Source organism: Drosophila mojavensis, unplaced genomic scaffold, assembly GCF_018153725.1.
Source record: "Drosophila mojavensis isolate 15081-1352.22 unplaced genomic scaffold, ASM1815372v1 contig_16, whole genome shotgun sequence".
Classification (NCBI taxonomy): Eukaryota; Metazoa; Arthropoda; class Insecta; order Diptera; family Drosophilidae; genus Drosophila; species Drosophila mojavensis.
The window spans coordinates 10,520,139-10,540,553 of NW_025318693.1; the positions used below are offsets into that span (position 1 = coordinate 10,520,139).

A 20,415-nucleotide genomic window follows, 5' to 3' on the forward strand; every position below is an offset into this window, starting at 1 on the left:
GTTAAATGAATATAGTATGAATGTGTGTGTATAGAGACATGCATACATGCATATATGTATATATGTCTCTGTGCATACATTTGCTTAACATTTTGGCCGGCATTCGTTTTCGTAATGACGTCACTCGCAACAGTTAGGTCAACAGCGACTATTGCATTGTAGGTCAACTGCAACTGCAGAGATGCAGAGACTGCGGACCGTCAAAAGCTAACTAACTATGACCAGCCCCCCACACAGCCACACCCACACCCACACCCACATCAGTCGCTACTTACCGCTCCTGGACGCAGGTGGCCGAGAGGCGGGTGGCATCGAGTACGCCGTGCCAGGGCTCAGCCGGCACCGGCTTGCGGAAGCGCAAATCATCGATAGGCGGCTTGGCATAGGGTATGCCCGTATAGACGTGCACTTCGCGACCCTGCACCGTTACGGAACGGCCGCGCACCGGACCGGAGCTGGTCTGCACCACCAAGCGATCGATGACGCCGCACACGCTGGACAGCTGCGCCGCCAGCACGAGCAGCGCGGCGAGCAGCGAGTGCAGGCCCAGCCGAGAGACCATTTCGCGGATGTGAATATTCAAGCGGATGCTAAGGATGCAAGGGATGTGCAGGCTAACGAGATTTTGCGTTTTGCGGCACGAGTGTCCTAGTTAGCGGCGCTGTGACGTCACCTCGTTGCCTCACTCGTCCTCGCTCTCTCTCTCTCTCTCTCTCTTTCTCACTCGCTCTGCCTTATTTCCGTTTGAATTTCGATTTGGATTTGATTTTGGTTTTGGCTTTGGGTTTATGTTTTTTCTTCTTCTTCTTCTTGGTTTTATTTAAATGCTGGGCACGGCCTGCGCTACGCCAGCGCCTTCAGCTGCCGCTGTTGTTGTTGCTATTGTTGTTGTTGTTGTTGCGATGGTTATTGCTGTTGTTGTTGGCTCTTATGCTTATTATCCGGTTGTGTTTGCTGCTGCCACTTTAAGCTGCCTTGTGGACTCTGCACTACACATTCTACCCACACTGTATCTCTCTCTCTCTGTCACTCTCTCTTTCTCTCTCTCTCTCTACCTTGCACTCTTTACGTCTGTCTGGGTTTACTTTGACTTTTGGGCTTTTGTTGCAGTTTTTAGTTGTTTTTCCGTGCAGCTGTTGCACTTTTGTTGCGCCTCCCCGTGGCAGAGCGGCAGCGTCTCTATTGTTTGAACTGCAAATAGAAAAGGCATTAAGTTATTTGTCTTAGTTTTCCCAGTTGGCATAGCAGCAGCAGCAGCAGCAGCAGTAGCAGCTGCTGCTGTGGCATGCCAAGCTTAATTCAGGGCTGCTGCTACGGTTGCTGTTGCCACAAGTGCATGTTGACTTGGCTTGGCTTGCCCCCATTTGTATGCTACGTTATTTAGATGTATTTGCTCTCCCTCTGTGTGCGTGTGTGTGTGTCTGTGTGTGTGTGTGTGAGTGTTGCATGTTTACCACTCGAGCAAAGATGCAATAGCAGAAGCCAAGCAAAATTGGAGGCTGCCACATGCTCGCCTCTCGGCGTGCATTCAAAAAGTTTTGAGTGCCGCAACCCGCTCAAGCATATATATATATATGTGTACATTGATACATACATGTACACATACATATATACACATATTCATATCGGGGCCACTCACAGCCACACTCAAGTGCGGCGTATCGTTTTCTAAGTCAGCCCAGCCTCTGCCTTTGCATACGTACTCCTACATATATAAATTTGTCTCTATATATATCTTATAATTTATCTGTAAAGTCACTCGTCTTGGCAATTACAACTTTTTAAGCCCCATAAACCAGTTTTAACTGCTTGAGCGAATATCGCAACAGTCACAGCTAAAGCAAATTTGAAATAAGGGAAAAAAAAACATTTTCGACTGCTTTGAGCACAACTCGAATTATCAGTAGTTAAGACAGTTATAAAGTGATTTATAGTATAGTATAACTGCAACTGTGTATATCATCACTCTATATACTAATTAGTCATAATTTAGTAATCAACGAGGTAAAACGGAAAATTGAGCTGACACAGCAAGAGCTTCCCAGCTCTATCATATTCATATTCGACTACTACTGCTCACTTTACTATTTTTCTAAGCTCTGAGACTTTTTTGATTAGAGTCTTTTAGTAAAATGAGTAAAATCAGCGTCGACTCAGAGTTCCTTTACCCTTTAACTGAGTAGTGAAAAGCTTTACAAGAACTGGAGAAATTTATTTGTGTATTTCTTGTGAATTAGCAGAAAATCTTTCTTTATATGCGGAAGAGCATAGCTATATGCTGCAATAATTGCTGCTATATCAGCATAGTTAAAAATATTGAAAAATCGATTTATTCTGCCAAGACTAGAGCGCTAGGCGGGGCTGCAAGTTTGGGATGTACATTGAACCCATTAAAAAGAGGTGTTCTTGCAATTATTCCATTTGATTACTTTTCAAGTATACCTACATTAAATTACAAGCATATATACATTCATGTATACTATTAGTATATGGAATTCATAGCCCTTACTAAGCAAAATCTGTATAAATAACATCTTTCGATCACACATCAAATATGAAATGATATATCAAATTCTCGATATCAAATGATCGACTCTTATCGATTTCTTAAGGAAATGAAATGACTTATCGAAAACATTAATGATAAGGTATAAAGGAATAAATATTAAAAATATTAATCGTATAGCTTTTGTAGCTTACGAGATCGCTTAGTTATACGCATTGATAGACATACATGGGATCGCCTCCTTCTGCCTATTACATGCATTTTACAAAACTATTATATAAAATCCTTTTAAAAGGCACTCCAAAATATAAAATTTTTCGATATATCTAGAGATCTAAAGATTAGTACTTAAATATATTTCGAAAATTAATCTCTAGCCAAAAGCTGGATAAATCATCTTCACAAGCCTATGATCCACCTCTCTTCTCAACAGTATTTAATCAATTTGCAAGCTTCTTTCAAGCCGCGAATCGATTTTATTAACTTGTCGCCAGTTTTCAATCAACGAACCAGAATCCAATCAATATTTGACAAAAATATTCAATAAAGCTCAACAAAGGAATGGCATGGACTGTGGATGCCTTTCGGTTATTGTTCGCCTCGTTGCCCGAGCATTTAAAATTCTTCCAGCAGAATTGAAGCATTCAAGAGTAATCCCCGAATGCTGCACCACCCAGCAACGACTCAACGACTCGTTAAATTGTCTCAGAAGCTGCAGTTGGCTTGCGCTTGGGCTTTCTATTTCCATTTGCCGTGGCTGGCAGCCGTTGCTACATCAACTCGTCAAATGTACACACAGACACGTACATATATATAGTAATTTATATATATGTATGCATAGGATGCCCCTGCCTTGTCCTTGAGCCTCCGACTGGGTTGCATGCTGGCAGCCCATTAGGTCGCAGCTCGAGCTCTACAAAGGCATATTTAATAGCTCCTCCACTCGCTTTGGTGGTCGCCGCTGCCAGTGTCTACTGTCGAACTAATTTAAATATTATTTTGCAGCACAATTAAAATGCGATTAGGCGAGAGAGCGGGATTGCATCTCCCATTTCGCAATTCGCATTTCACTTAAATTAAGTCAATTGGAATGCAGAAAGCAAGCCGTTAGAGAGTTCCAGATGCCAGATTTCAGACCAACACGATTGAGGTATAAAGAAAACTAAAACGATTAAAAGTTATTTGCTTAAAGGTAACTGAGGAGTTGAAATATAGCTCTATATATTCATTCTGTATTGGAGGCATAAAGAAGAGTTAAGCGAAGAGATATAGCTCTACTCTACTACTGTACTCATCTGTCGTGGTGCTCAGTTGCCTTTCTCAGTTGGGAGAGAAGTTGTTAGAGATGTAATCTCTCTCTCTCTCTCTCTCTCTCTCTCTCTCTCTCTCATACGCACACACACACACACTCTGTATATTTTTATCTATTGTGTTTACTTGTCTTCAGCTTGTTCTTTTCTCGATCTCTCCCTAACTTTTCTTTATTTTTTCGTTTATCTAGTGCCACTAATTCCTCTCTGTCTCTCTCTCTCTCTTTCCATCTCACTCTCATTGCCTTTCACTGTCTTTTACTTGTTTCTCGGTATATGCGATGCTAAGTCTCTCTCTTTCTCACTTACCCTCACTCTCCCTCTCCTTCTCTCTCTCACTTTAAGTCAATCTTTGGCTATTGTATATTCTCCCTCAGACATCCCTCTCTCTCTCTTTCTCTCTCTCTCTCCCCCGATTACTTCATATATAATTTTTATTATTATTTGAGATATCGTGACAATTCACTTTATCTAAAATCAGATTCATATTCATAAGGAAACAGATGGCACGAGAAGTAGACAAAACCTAACCATATCAAAAGTAATTTCTCAATTCAAGGAATTCCTAATCTCTCATCTGTTCCCAATGCACACTATCATAATAAATAATATAGTTTTCCTATTTCTAGCTTTGTACTTCTGCTGGACATTCCGGTCTTTCGCTAGAATTTTCTATTCCGAGAAACTGTTGCACTGCAGCCAGGAAACTTTGTTGCCGGACAGTTAGTTAATGCCAGAGCGCTTCCACTCAGCCCAACTTCAATGGCAGGCAAAGTGCTTTCAGCAGGATTTCTCCCATTTTCCCTCAGTTTTTCCTGCTTGTTGGTTTATTGCGGATTTCAAGCAAGGCTAAGAGGCAAGATGTCGACTGTTGGCCGTGGTGTCGCGGCTGCTGGCCTGCAGATAAGGCGTCGGGCGAGTGCCTAAGTGAATATTTTCTTAATTTCTTGCGGTTGCAGCAGTTTTTCTGCGCCGTTTGCTTTTTCCACTTGGCAGCTTCACTATAAAAATAAAAAATAAAAACATACACACACACACACACACTTATACAAACAAACTTTTATATAAAAAATGCGCATTTCTGATGCGAGCCCAGTCCAGTGGGGGGCCAAGGGGACTTGTGGGAGCCGAGGGGCAGCTGACAACGTCAGTTTTGAAATTAAGTTTCATTTATTTACACTTTTTTCCCTCTTTCTTTTTTTTATTTTTTAATTTTTATGCCACACACAATTTATGCTCTAAACTTTAGCTGTGCGCACAAAATGTTGATTAAATTTCACATAATTGAAAAGTGCGTGAGCAAAGAGGGAAAAGCGCTCTACTTCAGCCTTATACTTAAATGCATGTGTGGGGCATGGCAATAATTAAAAGATTTGCAGCGTAAATAGAGACTGAGACTGCAAAGCAATTTCATTTGGCTTCCACTCAAACTTGTTGTCAATTATTTGGCTAGCGTTCTTTTTACTATACTTTCCATTCTTTTACCATATATTCAATTTTACTATCCAATCCATTCTATCTATGCCATTCTGCTATCCATTCTGATATCCAATAACATTCTTATTGCTATCCATTCAATTTTGTTCCTCTCTCCTGTATTCTCTATTTTCTATTCATTCCATTCCTTTGCTATCTATTCTATTTCTATTTTTCTCTACATACTTCAAATTTTGAGCACATAAGGGAAAAGGAAGGAAGAAATCTGAATCTAAAATATCTTGTGAATTTTTAAAATGAAATCAGACAGATTGATGCTAGATAAATTTCACATATACATAATTCTAAATGTAATGACATACATTTAATTTTATTAAATATATTTTATTTAAATTTCAACAAAATTGTACAGTCAATATTTAAATAAAGTTTAGATGCTGCTTTAGCTTTCTCTCTCTCTCTCTCTCTCTCTCTGTCGCTCTCTACTTCTCTCTCTCTCTCTCTCTCTCTCTCTCTCTCTCTCTCTCTCTCTCACTCTCTTGTCAAGCTTGTAGATTAGAGAAATAGTGAAAGAAATCGGGATTCAAATCCGGCTGGCAGCCTTCATGAAAACATGTTGGTCTTTTATGCTTTTGTATATAATATTTTGCTAGCCATGATGATGAAAGGGTACAGATGGGTGACGGAAGGGGCGTGGCAGCGGGGCTTAGCTCATGCCGCACAAATTTTAATGACATTCAAATTAAATTATAATTTTCAAAGTTTGCAGCAAAGCATAGACTACGTGAGCAGAGAGTGTGAGGGGTTGGTCGATTGGGTGTTGGAGGTGGGGGGGTCGGGTGTCGGGCGTTTGAGGGGAAACCATAACGATACAACAGCGATGATGACGATGATGATGACAAGGACGCTGGCGCACAGGTGAGCAGGTGAACAGGTGCAGAGCAGGTGAGCGACTATGGCAGTCAGCTTGACTCTGCAAAGGTCAACTGTATAAGGGTTGGGCCTACCCAAAGCCAACCCCTCGGACCCAGCGCGACCCATCCATTTGTTTGTTTTGTTTGGCGCTCGCTTTCAGAATTTTTGCGAATTTCGCCTGCTTAAAAGATACACAACAGCCAGAACGAACTCTGAAAGTCAAAGGGTAAACGAGGCAACGAAAACAATTCGGTTAGCGCTGACTGCAAGGGGCAGCAAGGGGGTGGGCGGAAGGGCAGCTCTGTTTGAGTTTTCCCTTAACTGTTACGTTGACGTTGCGCCTGTTTTCCCAGCTGCTATATATATATACATATATATTTAAGTCCATAGTTTTAATTGATGAGTTGAAGAGGGTCGCCCCAAGCCAGGCGTCACTCTATTGATAAATTGGCTCAGGTCGACCAGACAGCTGCCTATTAAGTGAGCCCACCAAAAACTCTCGCAGCAATTAGCTTAGCATAATGTATGCCGCCACGCCCCTCTTTTATCCCAGCTAAGTCATTTTAAAGCATAATTCAATTGAATTTGATTCAAAGTTCTCAGAGCCCTTCGTGTTGCGTAACTGAAAGGAAGTTGCGCTCCACACTGACGACGCGTTTATATGCAGTTGACCTTTTGTGTGTGGCAACACCGTGTTGCAGCCATTAGCTAAAATACCTGACGCCAGGTAAACCATAAGAAAAAAAAAAAAAAAAACACTATAAAATAAATACGCGGGCGTGGCACAAATCGAAACGAGCAACACGAAACAAATGTTTCGACTCTCATAAACTAAAATAAAGAAATAAAACCTCAAAAGAAAGCGCCATTTGATTAGATTAGCATTACGAAGTTGAGATACCCTGTAAATTTTAGAGACGCTTGAAAGTGGCTTTTGAGAAGTTTTTATTAGTGGAAACATAAATTTTAAAAGTTGATATAATCATAGAGAGGGCGAGAGGGAGAGAGAGAGAGAGAGATAGACAGAGAAATAGAGAGAGAGAAAATATTTTGATGGTTTTTCACAAGGCATAAATGCCCTACTTTGAAGTCTTAATAAGCCGAGCTAAAGAGATATGACGGAATAATATGTTTAATACCAAATTCTGCGAATTTTGGTTTGGAATAAGCTAGATTAGAATATTTTAAAGTTGAAATAATAAGAAATTTATGAATCGAAAAGCCAGATATAATATGAGTATTTCTTAATGGAATTTATGGCATACTCGAAATTTGAAATACTCGGAAATGTGTTGGATGTTAATTTAAGAGAATTTTAAAAGGGAATAAATGGAATACGTAGAAATTTAGAGAGCTAAAGTAGAACTGTGAAAGGGAATAACTGAGTCACTATAAAGCTTAGATATTCTATTGTATTAAAAAAGGTTTATGTAAAAGTAAGTCATACAAATATTGGAAAGGCATATAATATAACCCACATATATTGTATAAGCTGTTCAAATATGTCTAAGGAATATATATGCTAAGGAATACGAGCAATATCTGAACAGATAAATACGTAGTTAGCCTGATGTCAATTAGAATTAACCTCTAACTATCTTTGTGCTGATATATTTACACATTTACTGAATTAATTGAAACAAAAACATAGATCTATATAACTAGAAACTTACATGCATAGATAGAGGCATATTTCTTTCTGCTAATGGATAGACATAGCTCATTTATGGAACATACCAAAAGGTTAACAGATTTATATAATCAGAATCATTAGATTATGATATGTGAAATGCCTATCTCTCTATATACTGCATACAAATAATTCATAAATATGTTTGCCGTTGCTATATTTAAATTTAGTTTTTAAGGGAATATGCAAAAAAAATACAGCATTTCAAAATTCGACAGCTCCAAATAAAATAATAAAACAAAAACAAAAGTAAAACAAATGTTTTCCATATTTTGTTACTATTGTGAATGTAAAAAATCCGAAATTTAACTGTAAAAGTAATATAACTTCAAAGAACATACCCAAAACAACTTTATAATAAATAACTTTCGACATATGTTAGAAGAAAAGATTTTTCAATTTAGATTTCAATTGCTTCTGCTTCAAAAACTAGTTCAACTTAGTTGGGCTGGTGACTGGCAAGGCAAGGCAGCAGTGCCGCATATGGTTTTATTTTTCAGGATACGGAATATGCAAACACCGGCCATATGCACGAAACGTGCAGCGAATGGGGTGAGTGGGCGATGGGGGGGGGAGCAAGTTGGGGCTGCTCAGTGAAAGAATTTAGTGGCGCTTCGGTTTTATTGCGCCGACACCGCATGTGGCTGGGGCAGTGGCTGTGGCTGTGGCCGGGTCGAGTGCGGGGGCGTGGGAGATGTGACCCATCATTAAGCAAGTGCCGCGTGGCAACGTCCGGCCACGACTTTAGTGTGGCACGGCGCCGTCAAAGCCAAAGCCACAGCCGACACCACCGACCCGCAGACACCACCGACACCACCGACACCGCCGACACCGCCGTCGACACCGGCGGCGCCGCTGGCGCTCGTTAACGCTGAGACGCTCAATTTAGTGCGAGCTGCGAGTGCGACGAGCATTCAGCTTTCGGCTCATTTGAGCTGGGAGCTGACCTTGATGATATCACCAGCCCGACTCGAAGACATATGCGAATCTCAAGCGATGTGTGTGTGTCAGTGTGTGTGTGTAGCTCACTCGGGTCTCGAGTTACTCAGGGTCCACACTTAAAGCCAGCCTCGAGTCAGCGCTGCCAGTGAAAATCAATAATCAAATAAATGTGAAACAAGTCAACTACCGACAGCAGCCGCCATTTTTTTCTGCCACGCTCTCTCTCTCTCTCTCTCTCTCTCTCTCTGCGTGTTTCACATTTTCCCTTTCCCCCAGATTTTACTTTTTTCATAAACTCCTTGAAACACCTGAGCTACAAACGACCCCAAATAACATTATTTTTTATTTATTTTCCATTTTGTTTGCATTTACTCTTTGCTTATTATAATCTGCAGCATTTGTGAGATTTTCATCAATGTTGCACGTTCATGTTCGCTGTGGCTAACAAACTTAGCCAGAAACAACAAACATTTTCTTAGAAAACATTTGTGAAAACTTCTGGTGCTATTTCTTTGCTGAAAACGTTAAAAAGTTTCTTCGAATTTGAATTTAATTTGAAAGTATAGACATGGATACATGTATATATATATATTTTTTTTCATATTGCATCTTTGATTTGGGAGATATAAAAAAAATATATATATATGTATATATATATATATTATTTAAAACAATAGTATATCCACAGATCTAACTAGCTTTCTCTCTACCTCAGGACCGCATATCATCCGAGCTAATACTTAACAGAGCTTAAAAAGTGTTACATTAAATATCAAGCATACGCCGCAATGGCATTAGCGTTTTGTGCAGATTAGCTTCAGATATAGAAACATCGACTGTAAAGCAGACAAAATGTATTTGCTTTACTATAACAGCAAATATCTATAATAAATGCTTGCAAATTGCGAATGACACTTTTATTAATGAGAATCATGGAAATACAGGAGAGACTTTCAAGCACATTGACATTGAATTGCACAAGATTTTCTATTAGTCCAGTGTCTCCAAATTGAATTCAAAAATTTTCAAATTTCGGTAACTCACACATTTTGGATTTAAATTTGATAAACAATCAAAAATGGTTGTTATATGGAACACCTAGGCGTATGCTTAATTATGTATATGATCAAGACGAAAAGTTGAGTCCTTTTAGACCTATCCGTCTGTCCGTAGTTCCCTTTGCCTGAACTCATCGCTTTCCGCAGCTATAATAATAAGAGGCTTAAATCAAATTTGATAAGCTCCCGCTATAGCACGTGTAGATCTAGTTTGCTTACAAAAATAAATTAAAAAAAAAAAAATTATAGCTTGTAAATCTTTTGAAAAGACTCTCCGAATTGTGTATATAGATTCATGTGAATTTTATACAATTTTCTTATATATGTTTCTATTATATTGTATTATTATTACATACATATATCCATATACCAATATAAAATCTTCTTTAAATTTGGTCTCCCAATATTATCTATTACGTTAGTAATTTCCTAGCTTTCTGACAGCAAGTCCATGATTAATTTAAGTAAATCAAAGACGTAAGTTTAAGACAGAGAATCAACGTATACGAAATACTTAAAGTCCAGCTACTCTCAGCCAATTAAAAAACTATTCGCTCACAGAGCTCCTCGAGTGACAATTAAATAAAGTTAAGTATACGCCCCGGCTGACCACTTCGTATAGTGATTTCTTATTTGTCTTATTATTGTATTTGTTTGGTTTGGACTCCGCCCAGCTAGTTGTTTATTAAGTGTGTGTGTGTGTGTGTGTGTGTGTGTGTGAGTGTGTGCTCTGCTCCCAGCTCCGGTTCTATAAAATGTCAAATGTGAACGCGACTTTCATATGAAATGACGCAAGAAATGAAAGCAAATTGCCAGCGGGCGCTTCAGCTGCTGCTGCTGCTGTCCTCTGTCCGTTGCTCTTGCTGCTGAGTGACCAAAGGGCAGCCGTACAATGTCAAAGCGTGACCCGGGCTGTGACGTCACAGACAGCGCACATAACACAACAAACAAAAGGCGACTGTTGCTAAATTGAATGGATGCATGGAAGCTGTGCGTCCTTTCCAGTCCATAAAGCCCAGCCGTCCGTGTGCCAGCACTAATTAAAATGGAATTATCAGTAACAGCACATCAAGCATACGCCACGTGCCACCCCTCGCAATGACTTGATGCATATTAATGCACTGTCGATATTACGCATCACTAGCTCCTAGCTACAACAAAGAACTATAAACATCATGATGATGCTGATGCTGATTGCGATGTTGTTGGCGATGCCGATGCTGATGATAATAATGATTTAATTATGTCTATAATAGCGTAAACACTTTTAATTGGGCTTCCTATTACAGCAATCAATGCGTTAAGGGCGCACCAGCAAGATAGAGAATGAGAGAGTGATAGGCATGAGAGAGAGAAAGAGAGAGAGAGAGAGAGAGAGAGAGAGAGAGAATGAGAGTTAGAGACTCTGCCAGCTGCAGCTGCCTGATGGAATTTCAGTTTCAGAGACAGATTATGGCCACAAAGTGCGGGCATTTAAATGGAAATTTAATTGGCATATGCTGCAATTATACAACAAATACACACACACACACACACACATATATACATATCTATGTCTGTCTGATTTGCAGCAATAATTACAATTAGTCGCGCTATTATTTACATTTACTCTGCGGCCTATCAATTAGTCCCCAAATCGTTGTAATTGCAAATCAACGAATTGCGAATTGCTTAATTAAAAAAGTTAATTAATTTATATGCAAATAAATAAATAATTGCCCACAAAACATAATTTCGTTATTCACTCAGAGCACATCATTTCACTTCACTTCCATGCTAACGCCGCTTTAATCTCTTCGCCCGGCTTTAAGTTGGGCTGCAAGCAAAATCGCACATACGCCGCGTATTCCCACAGCAGCAGCAGCAGCCGCTCAGCTTACTCCTTTCTGTTGTTGTTTTTTTTTTTTTTTTTCACTTTTTATTTTACCCTTGGCTACGTTTTTTTTATACCCAAGCAACGTTTTAATCCCAACTCACGTGCGTGTGTGTGTGTGTGTGTGTAAGTGATTATCTGTATGTAAAAAAGGGCTCGGATATGGTAGACTACAGCGCTGGATATTTACATAGATACATATATGACTCAGTCTGAATAACTTATATGCTTTAACTCTTAAACTAAATATTCTCTGGGTTTATTACATAGATATATATTGTAGAGATTTATATTTAGAAAGTTTAAGCTGGCTTTCTGAAATTCCTTTTGTATATTTTGAAAGCATGTGAACGGATTTAACTGTCATTCACAATGCACAGGGCGATCGGAATATAAAGAAAACTTGTATCCATGGAAGACTATATCAATAGAAAAGAAAATAAATGTCTATTTGCATTCAAACTATTTGTATTAGGTAAAAGTCTTAAGTAAAGTTCAGTTCAGCATAATTAATTTCATCCCACATCTATATGTATAGATGCTTTCATCTGTATATACATATTATATATAAATTTCTGGCACAAATATATTGAACAATGAGATTGATCTTGCAGTACCTCTTATAAGTTTGAGCTATATTATATGACTATTTGTATTCTATAGACAAATACCTATATTCTTTAATACAAATACATATAAGTGTAGTCTATTCACATATATATTATATACAAATCCTTGAATAAAACATTTGCTCTGTAAAATACCTTCTCCCAGATCGTTTCACTGCAGATTTAGAGCTAGTTTTACAGCTAAAAATCATATCAAATATTAAGTTCAAGCATTGACCCCAGATGCATTGCGGAAGGAAATATGTAGAGCACTTCCACTCTATGGCACTAGATATGCCTATATTTACAATAAGTATCGAAAAGAAGTTGCTCTTTAGAGCGACAACAGTTCAGCATGGAGGAATAATAAGAATTTCTATTACCGTGGTCTAAGCTGATTTTGACTGATAACTAAATACTGAACGGTGTATAACCAAATTCTTAATCCATAGATAGAATAACTTTATCTAACTTTAACTTTTATTTTTAGCAAGAAATTGGGGAGAATTAGGAAGACTTTTATAAGGTGCCGGATGGGATTTTTGGCTCCTTTTTATAAGCGTACCATATATCTTCATATTTCTTCTCGACTCTAGCAACGAATTTTCATTCAAAGAAAGTTAAGCCATAGAGCAATACCTAAAAATTTAGTTTATATATATTTTATTTATTTACATTATTGGCCTACATATGCTATATTTATATAAATGATATCATCTACATGCGATACATGAAATTGATTATTTCACCAAAAAATCTTTTCGTACTCAATAATCTATACGTAGAACTTCCATCCGGCGCAGTGTTTAAGTATTGGGCGCATCTAACTGAATTTCAATAGAGAAACCCATAAAATCTAATGAGCCTGCAGTAGACAACAAATCGTAATATTATCGCCAGGCAATGGCCGCAGGGAAAACAGAGCTGAGAAATAATAAAAGTGTAGTCAGCGCAGCGACACATAAAAGCAGAGAGAAGGGAGGAATAACATAAAACTAATATTAAGCAATAGCAATGCGATAGTTGCCTCTCCCCCCCTCTCCCTCTCTCTACCACGCTGTGTTGTTTTTCTGCTGCTGTTTTTGTTGAGCTGTCGCCGCCTGGCTTCGTCGTCCTTAAGACAATGATGGGCACACGCCATTCCAATGCCCCCCAAGGACATGCAATAAAATTGCGTTTTAATGCTACGCCAACTGTCGAAGGATCTGTTCTTTTCTGCTTGCTCTACTTCTTCGTCTTGTGTCTCTTTTTATACCCTGAACCCATTGAAAATGGGAAATCAGGGTATAATGGTTTTGTGAAAAGTATGTAACAGGCAGAAGGAATCATCGCAGACCCCATAAAGTATATATATTCTTGATCAGGACGACGAGCTGAGTCGATATAGCCCTGTCCGTCTGTCCGTCCGTCCGTCCGTCCGTCCCTCCGTCCGTCCGTCCGTCCGTCCGTCCGTCCGTCCGTATGAGCAAAAGGATCTCAGAAGATATAAGAGCTAGAGAGCTGAAATTTGGCATGCATACTCGTGTATACCATAGGCAGTACGAGTTTGCTTTATTTTTTCGATAACTCATCCGATAACTTTTTTATCGAGAATAATCGAAAAATCGACTTTGTTTTTTCAGCCTAATTTGAACACTTTTAGACCTAGAGACTTCAAATTTGCGTTGTATATAAAGTTAATGGATACAAAGATTTTGTAATTTACAGATTTTGGATACCACGCCCCATTCGCCCCCAATTTGTAAAAAACGCATTTCAAGTACTAGAGACTTGTGCTTTGGAATTTTAGCCATATGATTACGCTCTAAAAGTTTCATTAAGATCATACGTCTACAAAAGAAATTATTCAACAAATAAATTCTCATAATATTGCCCACATTGCAGCGCAGCCCCAGCGCAGTCGCTGCTTACTGCGCAGTTAGCAGAGCGCGTGCTTATAAGTGCATGTGTATGTATGTATGAATAAAAGAAGTCCAGAATGATTAGAATATCAGCTTGGAGGGTTCAGGGTATCTCCTAGTCGAGCAGTCTCGACTGGAGCCTTCTTACTTGTTTCTTTGTACTTCCTTTACTTCTGTTGCTTGGTTTGCCTGCTCTTTTGTCCTTCGCATTGTTTAATAACATTTTATTTGCATATTTTTATGGCAAATATGAATTTTATGTGCCGCTCGATTTCAGAACACGCCAGCCAAATGGACAAATCCAACAGCGCCGTGGCTCAAATCCGAGCCCCAGAGGAAAAGCGTTGCAAAGAAAGTTTTCTGCTTCTTCCATATATATATATGTATATATATATATATATATATATATATGAAATAAATTCGAGCCAAACGCGAAGTGAAGCAAGCGCAAATAAATTTTGCCAGCAACAACAACAACAATAAAGAAAATTGTGTGAACAGCGAGTAGGAAATGGAAAAGCTCTGGCCAAACAAACATAAAAGTGCAAAGCAATTCTCAAGTGTTTCATGCCATAAGCCTTAAGTCGTGGGCCTTTGTGCGCTTTACTTTTGCATTGGCATTGAACAAAATGCCTCAACAACCAGTGAGAGAGAGTGAGAAAGAGAGAGAGAGAGCACAGGCGAGTGTGATCTGTAGTACCAGAAATGCTCCCACGCTTCAGTTCTCCATTGTGAGTTAATATTTGGACAATTGATTCAATTAAATATGTGAAGCGACATGCAATTCGGATAGTTCAGTTGAGTGCATTAGGGGCGACAGGAGGCGCATGTTATATATACCATAAAGCAGCTATATCTAGCTGACACACACACACATGCACACACACACAGAGTCAAAGAGACAGCCAGAGTCCGGTGCAAATCTCCGCTTAATTTGTGCACAAATGATTTGTCTGCGTCCGCACGCATTTCCATGCATTGTGTGTCTTTGTGTCTGTGTGTGTGTGTTGGGGGCGGGCGAGGGGGCGGGATAACTGTGGCATGTTGCAACAAATGAACACAACTGCATTGTGCGCCCGGGGGAATTTCTGTGGTCACGAACTTCTCTGACTGACATGATGAGCCGCTGCCAAGCGGAAGTCGACCACGACTGCAATTCCAATTCCAATTCCAATCTCAATTCCAATCCCAATTCCAGCCTGAATTGCCGCTTAACTCGTCGCAGTATTTGAGCAAACTCAACTCGAGCCAGCTTTATTTACTTTAAATTCAATTAAAGTGTAAATTATAATAGCCTAAAGATATTTATCTTATTTAGATGCAGGAAAATTGAATAAAAACAAATAAAATTGGGTTTCTTTTTTTTTAATGTTATATTGAGATATAATATTCATTACGATGGCAATTGTAAATCCTCTGAGAGATAAATTATAAAAATATTTTATTTTTAACAGACTTATTATTTCTCTAATTTTCACAATTCTCTCTATTTTCAGAATATTCATAATTTACTTTTATATCCCATATACAAATTTTAATTAAACAAAAATTCTTTGCTATATACAAATATTTCTCTCCAATTTCTGAATGTAAGTAAATTTATTTAGTTCTCTAAAAATGTGTGTTTATGATACATAAATCCAACTTTATGAAATTTTTGTTGCCTCGCTTAAACGCGTTGAGTGCGTCTCTTTGGTTATATAAACAAATCAAATTATTTTTAAATGCTGTTGAAAATGCCACGAAAATCAAACAAGCGCAGCAAACGAAGCAAGCAAAAGCTAAAATTCATTTAGGAAAATCCAACATGTTTTTATTATAATTTTATTTATTACTATTTTTTTTTAGATATACCCTACGCATTGAATGCGAGGGTCGATTGCGTATTAAGTTTATGTAGCAGGCAGGATAAGAGGTAAGCGAAATCATATATATATGAGACAAGCTAGGATTTAAACTGAAGTATGTTATCGATATTTATCGATGTCGTGGATACAGAAAGGTAACACTCATATGTCAGTCCGGTTGTCCACGCATCTGGTACTTGGCAGGGATTTGCTTCATTTATAACTTGTTTGCTTCCATGATATCAATAAATATCGATTAAACTCTTCAGTTATGGAGCACTATTTGGGGAGCTAGAGTCAAAGGACTGTAACTACATAGATTCTCATATTGTCTACTCAATGCATCACAGCCATATTTGTCCATGGCTCACTACATATTCACCAGCTAAGAAAGAGTATCTCCTAGTCGAGCACTCCCACTCACTTATCATTTTTGGCTTTTGTTGCTGCAAGCACACACATAAATCCATATAAATCTCAATCTAAAATGCAGTCTCCGCACTGAATGAATGACCACATCGACGGAATTGCGTTTGGCCAGATGTGTGCATCTGTGGCCATTCTATGGCCATTCCATGCCATATAAATAAACCCCCTGATTGCAGTTGGAGCACCGCAGAACAGAATAGAATAGAATAAAATAGAACTATACGAAATAGAGCTAAGTGGAAACAAACCAAATTCCACACGCAAGCGCATGAGGCTGGGTAACTGAGCAGCGATTACCATCATCATCAACATCATCATCATCATCATCATCATCATAAGCAGCGTGATAATCATGATGATATGATGTGATAGGATAGTTATACTTAGTTATAGTCATGATTGTTGTTGCTTTAAGTGTGATAAATCGACAGTTGAATTAAACGAAATTTGTGTGTGTTTTTTTTTTTTTTTTTTTTTGCCCCAATGACAAAATAAAAACAAATAAATTAAATTTTAAACAACGAGAATATACGATAGATGACATACACTTTCAAAATGAGAACTTTTACTTTTAAGTGACTTTAATAATATGAAATATATGTGTAAAAATAATACTTTTATTGAGATCATTGAGGTACGATATGAAGCTATATAATCATCTATATCTTACTTTATACTTTTCTTTCTCTTTCTTTTGAAGGCCCTTTTTCTGTCTTTTCTTTTTCTATATATATATCTCCCCCTCTCTCAGTCATTCTCTGCAATTCACTATGCGCCTATATCTATATCACTCTCTTTGTCTCTCTACCTCTCACTGTTGCTCTTGTGTTTTCCGCTCCTTAGGATCTCTGTTTTTCTTGCTTCTTCTTTCTCCCTCTCTTTTTCATTTTCTTATTCTGCCTTCCTCTCAATCTAGTTTTTTCTCTCTCTCTCTCTCTCTCTCTCTCTCTCTCTCATTCTCTTTTTCTATCTCTCTTGTTTCTCTCTCTATTTCACTACTTTACTTACATGAAAATTCAACATAATATACCAAATACACCAATGCTAGGGTCTATAAACGACAAAAAATGTAAACAAATTTAACTAAAAAAGGAAAATAAAATAAAATGATTTCCCGCTGATGAAAAGGTAAGCAGCGCAAGAAGAAGCAAGAAGAGCAGCAGCTACCTAATGTGTACTTTAGCCTGAATAAAAAAATGTCTTTTCATCAGAATTTCAAATGTTGCGCGCTGTCAAAGTATGCGAGAGTGTGTGTGTTTGTGTGAGTGGCAGTGTATTACTGCGTCTGAGTACAGGTGTGTGCGCGAGAGTCGCCCGAGCGGAAGTTATGGAGCCTACGTGCCAAAAAAAAAACACACAGACACACACATATACCTACACAGATGCAGGTATATATATACATAACTGTGCTTGTGTATGTCTATACGAAATTTCACTTTCGCTGCTGTGGATGATTTTTTTTTTTTTTTTGTCGCTTTTCCTGTTTTTCTCGACAGGTAGCACAAGCGGGCAGACATTGAGGCAGCCATCGCGGCTGCCACTCGATAAACCAGCAATACATGCAGACTCCACAATATGTGTGTGTGTATATGTGTATGTGTGCCTTACATATACATCAATGTGTATATAAACAGCCAAATTATGAATTTGTAGGACACTTTCACCTGCCTCCCATTTCTCTCCTGTGTATGCGTGTGTGTGTGTGCGTGTCGATGTGTGTGTAAGCATCTGTGTGAGCGTGTGTTTGCTGCAAATTGCTAAAGACTTTACGGATCAAGGAACCCATCAAAAATCGTTAAATGCAAAAAATCGGCAACACAATAAGCCGCTCTCTTTCTCTCCCTCTCTCTTTCTCACTCTCTCTCTCTCCCATTTATGGCATCTCCAGCGATGCCCCCACTTGTTAGGCAGCGGCAACAGAGCAGCTTTAAGTCGATAACATCCATCCCATACAAAAGATTTACTTACCTTGAGCTTTTGTGCGTTGCGTACTAACTTAGATCTCAAGGTTTTCTCTCTCGCTCTTACTCTGTGTGTGTCTCTTTTACTCACTCACATGTCACATGTCACTATTTAAGTATTTTCATTTATTTATTAATTTTGATTATATTTATTTATTTGTATTTTATGCGTTTTCCTGCTGTAAAAATTTGTTGTTTTTTGTTTAATTATTACACCGTTATTCGATTAAAATTTAGTGACACCTCAACTTTGTATTCCACACAAACGAGAAGTCCGTGTGTGTCAGTGTATGTGTGTGTTTTGATATACACTGCAATTTACTTGTGTATTGTTTTTATTCCTTTTTTTTTTTTTTTTTTTTTTTTTTTTTTGCGCACTGAAATCTGTCGTCGATTCGCCGCTGGGCTAGCAGTTGCTCGCAGAGCTTCTGTTCATTACACGACGATGTCTCTAGCTAAACTGAAGTGAAAAACCATCGCAATGCGTACTTTAAACTGTGCTACAAAACATACGGACTATGCGACCTGCCTGCGCTCGGCTTTTCGCTCTTTCGGCTCTCGTTCGCTTTCGCTCTCGTGCGACTCGTTCAACACAGGCAGCGAGCCCTGCATTGTGGGACAAAGTTACTTTCTCTTCAGGCAAATTAATTTTATAAGATTTTTTTTTTTTTTTTTTATTTGAAAAAAATTAATTAATAAGGATGTTCATATTTAATGACAAAAACAATTTGTTATATTTAAATTATAATTAACTTGAAACTGGAAAAATTGATTTAAGTATATAAGGCAACTATAACGACGCGAAAATTGTATATATCTGCACCTATATAACTATACCTAATATTTTAATTTTCATTCCTTCTTAAATTTCATTTTACAAATTCATCATTTTTAAGTTGAACTGCATTTCACTGCATTGCCCCACTGTACACAGTGCCTGCTTGACTGACTGGCCATAATCATCGTTCACGCTTATTAGGAGCGACGGTGGCGTTACTCTGGCACTAGGTCTTGGTCTGCAATGCTCTGCTCGCAACTGTTATACGGCAAGTCGTTGCGCTGTTTCCGTCTCCATCGCTACGCCTTTCTGTATTATGCCCAAGAAGCTTTTTTTCGCATGCTCTCTTTGTGTTTGTTGTTTGTTTTTGTTGGCAACTTTTGGCAGTCGGTGCCGCCGCTCAGCACTTTGCCCCTCAAATTTTGCGGCTTTTGCTGCTGTTGTGGCTATTGTTGTTGCTATCTTCTTTGCACGCGCTCTCTCTCACTCTCTCTCTCTTTCGCTCTCTCACTTTGTGCCTAACAAAATTTCATTATCTCTAGTGGCCGTTTGTTTATTTATTTGTCGAGCATTTTACGTTTACTTCGTCTTGCAGAGAGGGGGCGAGTGAAAGGGAACCGAAAAGACTGAGTTGGAGCACCAACCAATGGCAATAATTCTGTTGTAACTTGACTAAATGTTATCAAAGCTTTATAGCCAACATGCACACACATACGCATCCTTGAATGCGCGTAAACATTTACATATGCTATGCTAATACATTCACTGATATCCTCATCGCCTGCATCATTGACTATATTTCTAGTTTGTGCATATTTCGAGTGTGTTGTTACCACTGTAAGGCCCCCAAAAATCGATCGCACGTTGTCCGGATTTATTACAAACACACGCTTACACAAGTAACGGCACACACACAAACACACTCACACAAACACTCTCACAGGATTTGTAACCTTTGCTTTTACAAACACAAACACAATTGCAAAACGTTTGCAGCTGATTTTTTTTTTTTTTTACCGCTACTTTATGCTACATAATTTGGAATTTCGGTAATCAGCTGTTGATTTAAATGACACCAATTGGGCTGCTGATAAAACAGAATTATTAAATAACGGCTAATTTTGGATATTGCGCCTCTTCGATATAATAGGTTTATAGTT

At 38.5% G+C, this 20,415-nt stretch overlaps 1 protein-coding gene across 2 annotated transcripts in view; it reads right to left on the reverse strand.

Moving 5' to 3' along the window:
* Positions 1 to 18,925, reverse strand: part of LOC6572793 (acetylcholinesterase) — a 49,677-nt gene extending 30,752 nt beyond the window's left edge. Inside the window, exons 1-2 of one of the 2 annotated variants that reach the window (XM_015166596.3) lie at positions 18,485 to 18,925; positions 276 to 1,191 (exon numbers count right to left, since the gene is read on the reverse strand). In XM_015166596.3, coding sequence (XP_015022082.1) covers positions 276 to 562 — 287 coding nt within the window. In that variant the 5' untranslated portion in view covers positions 563 to 1,191; positions 18,485 to 18,925. The remainder of the gene's footprint in view (positions 1 to 275; positions 1,192 to 18,484) is intronic. The other variant, XM_001998863.4, reaches the window with a different exon arrangement.
* Between the last annotated feature and the right edge of the window lie 1,490 nt (positions 18,926 to 20,415).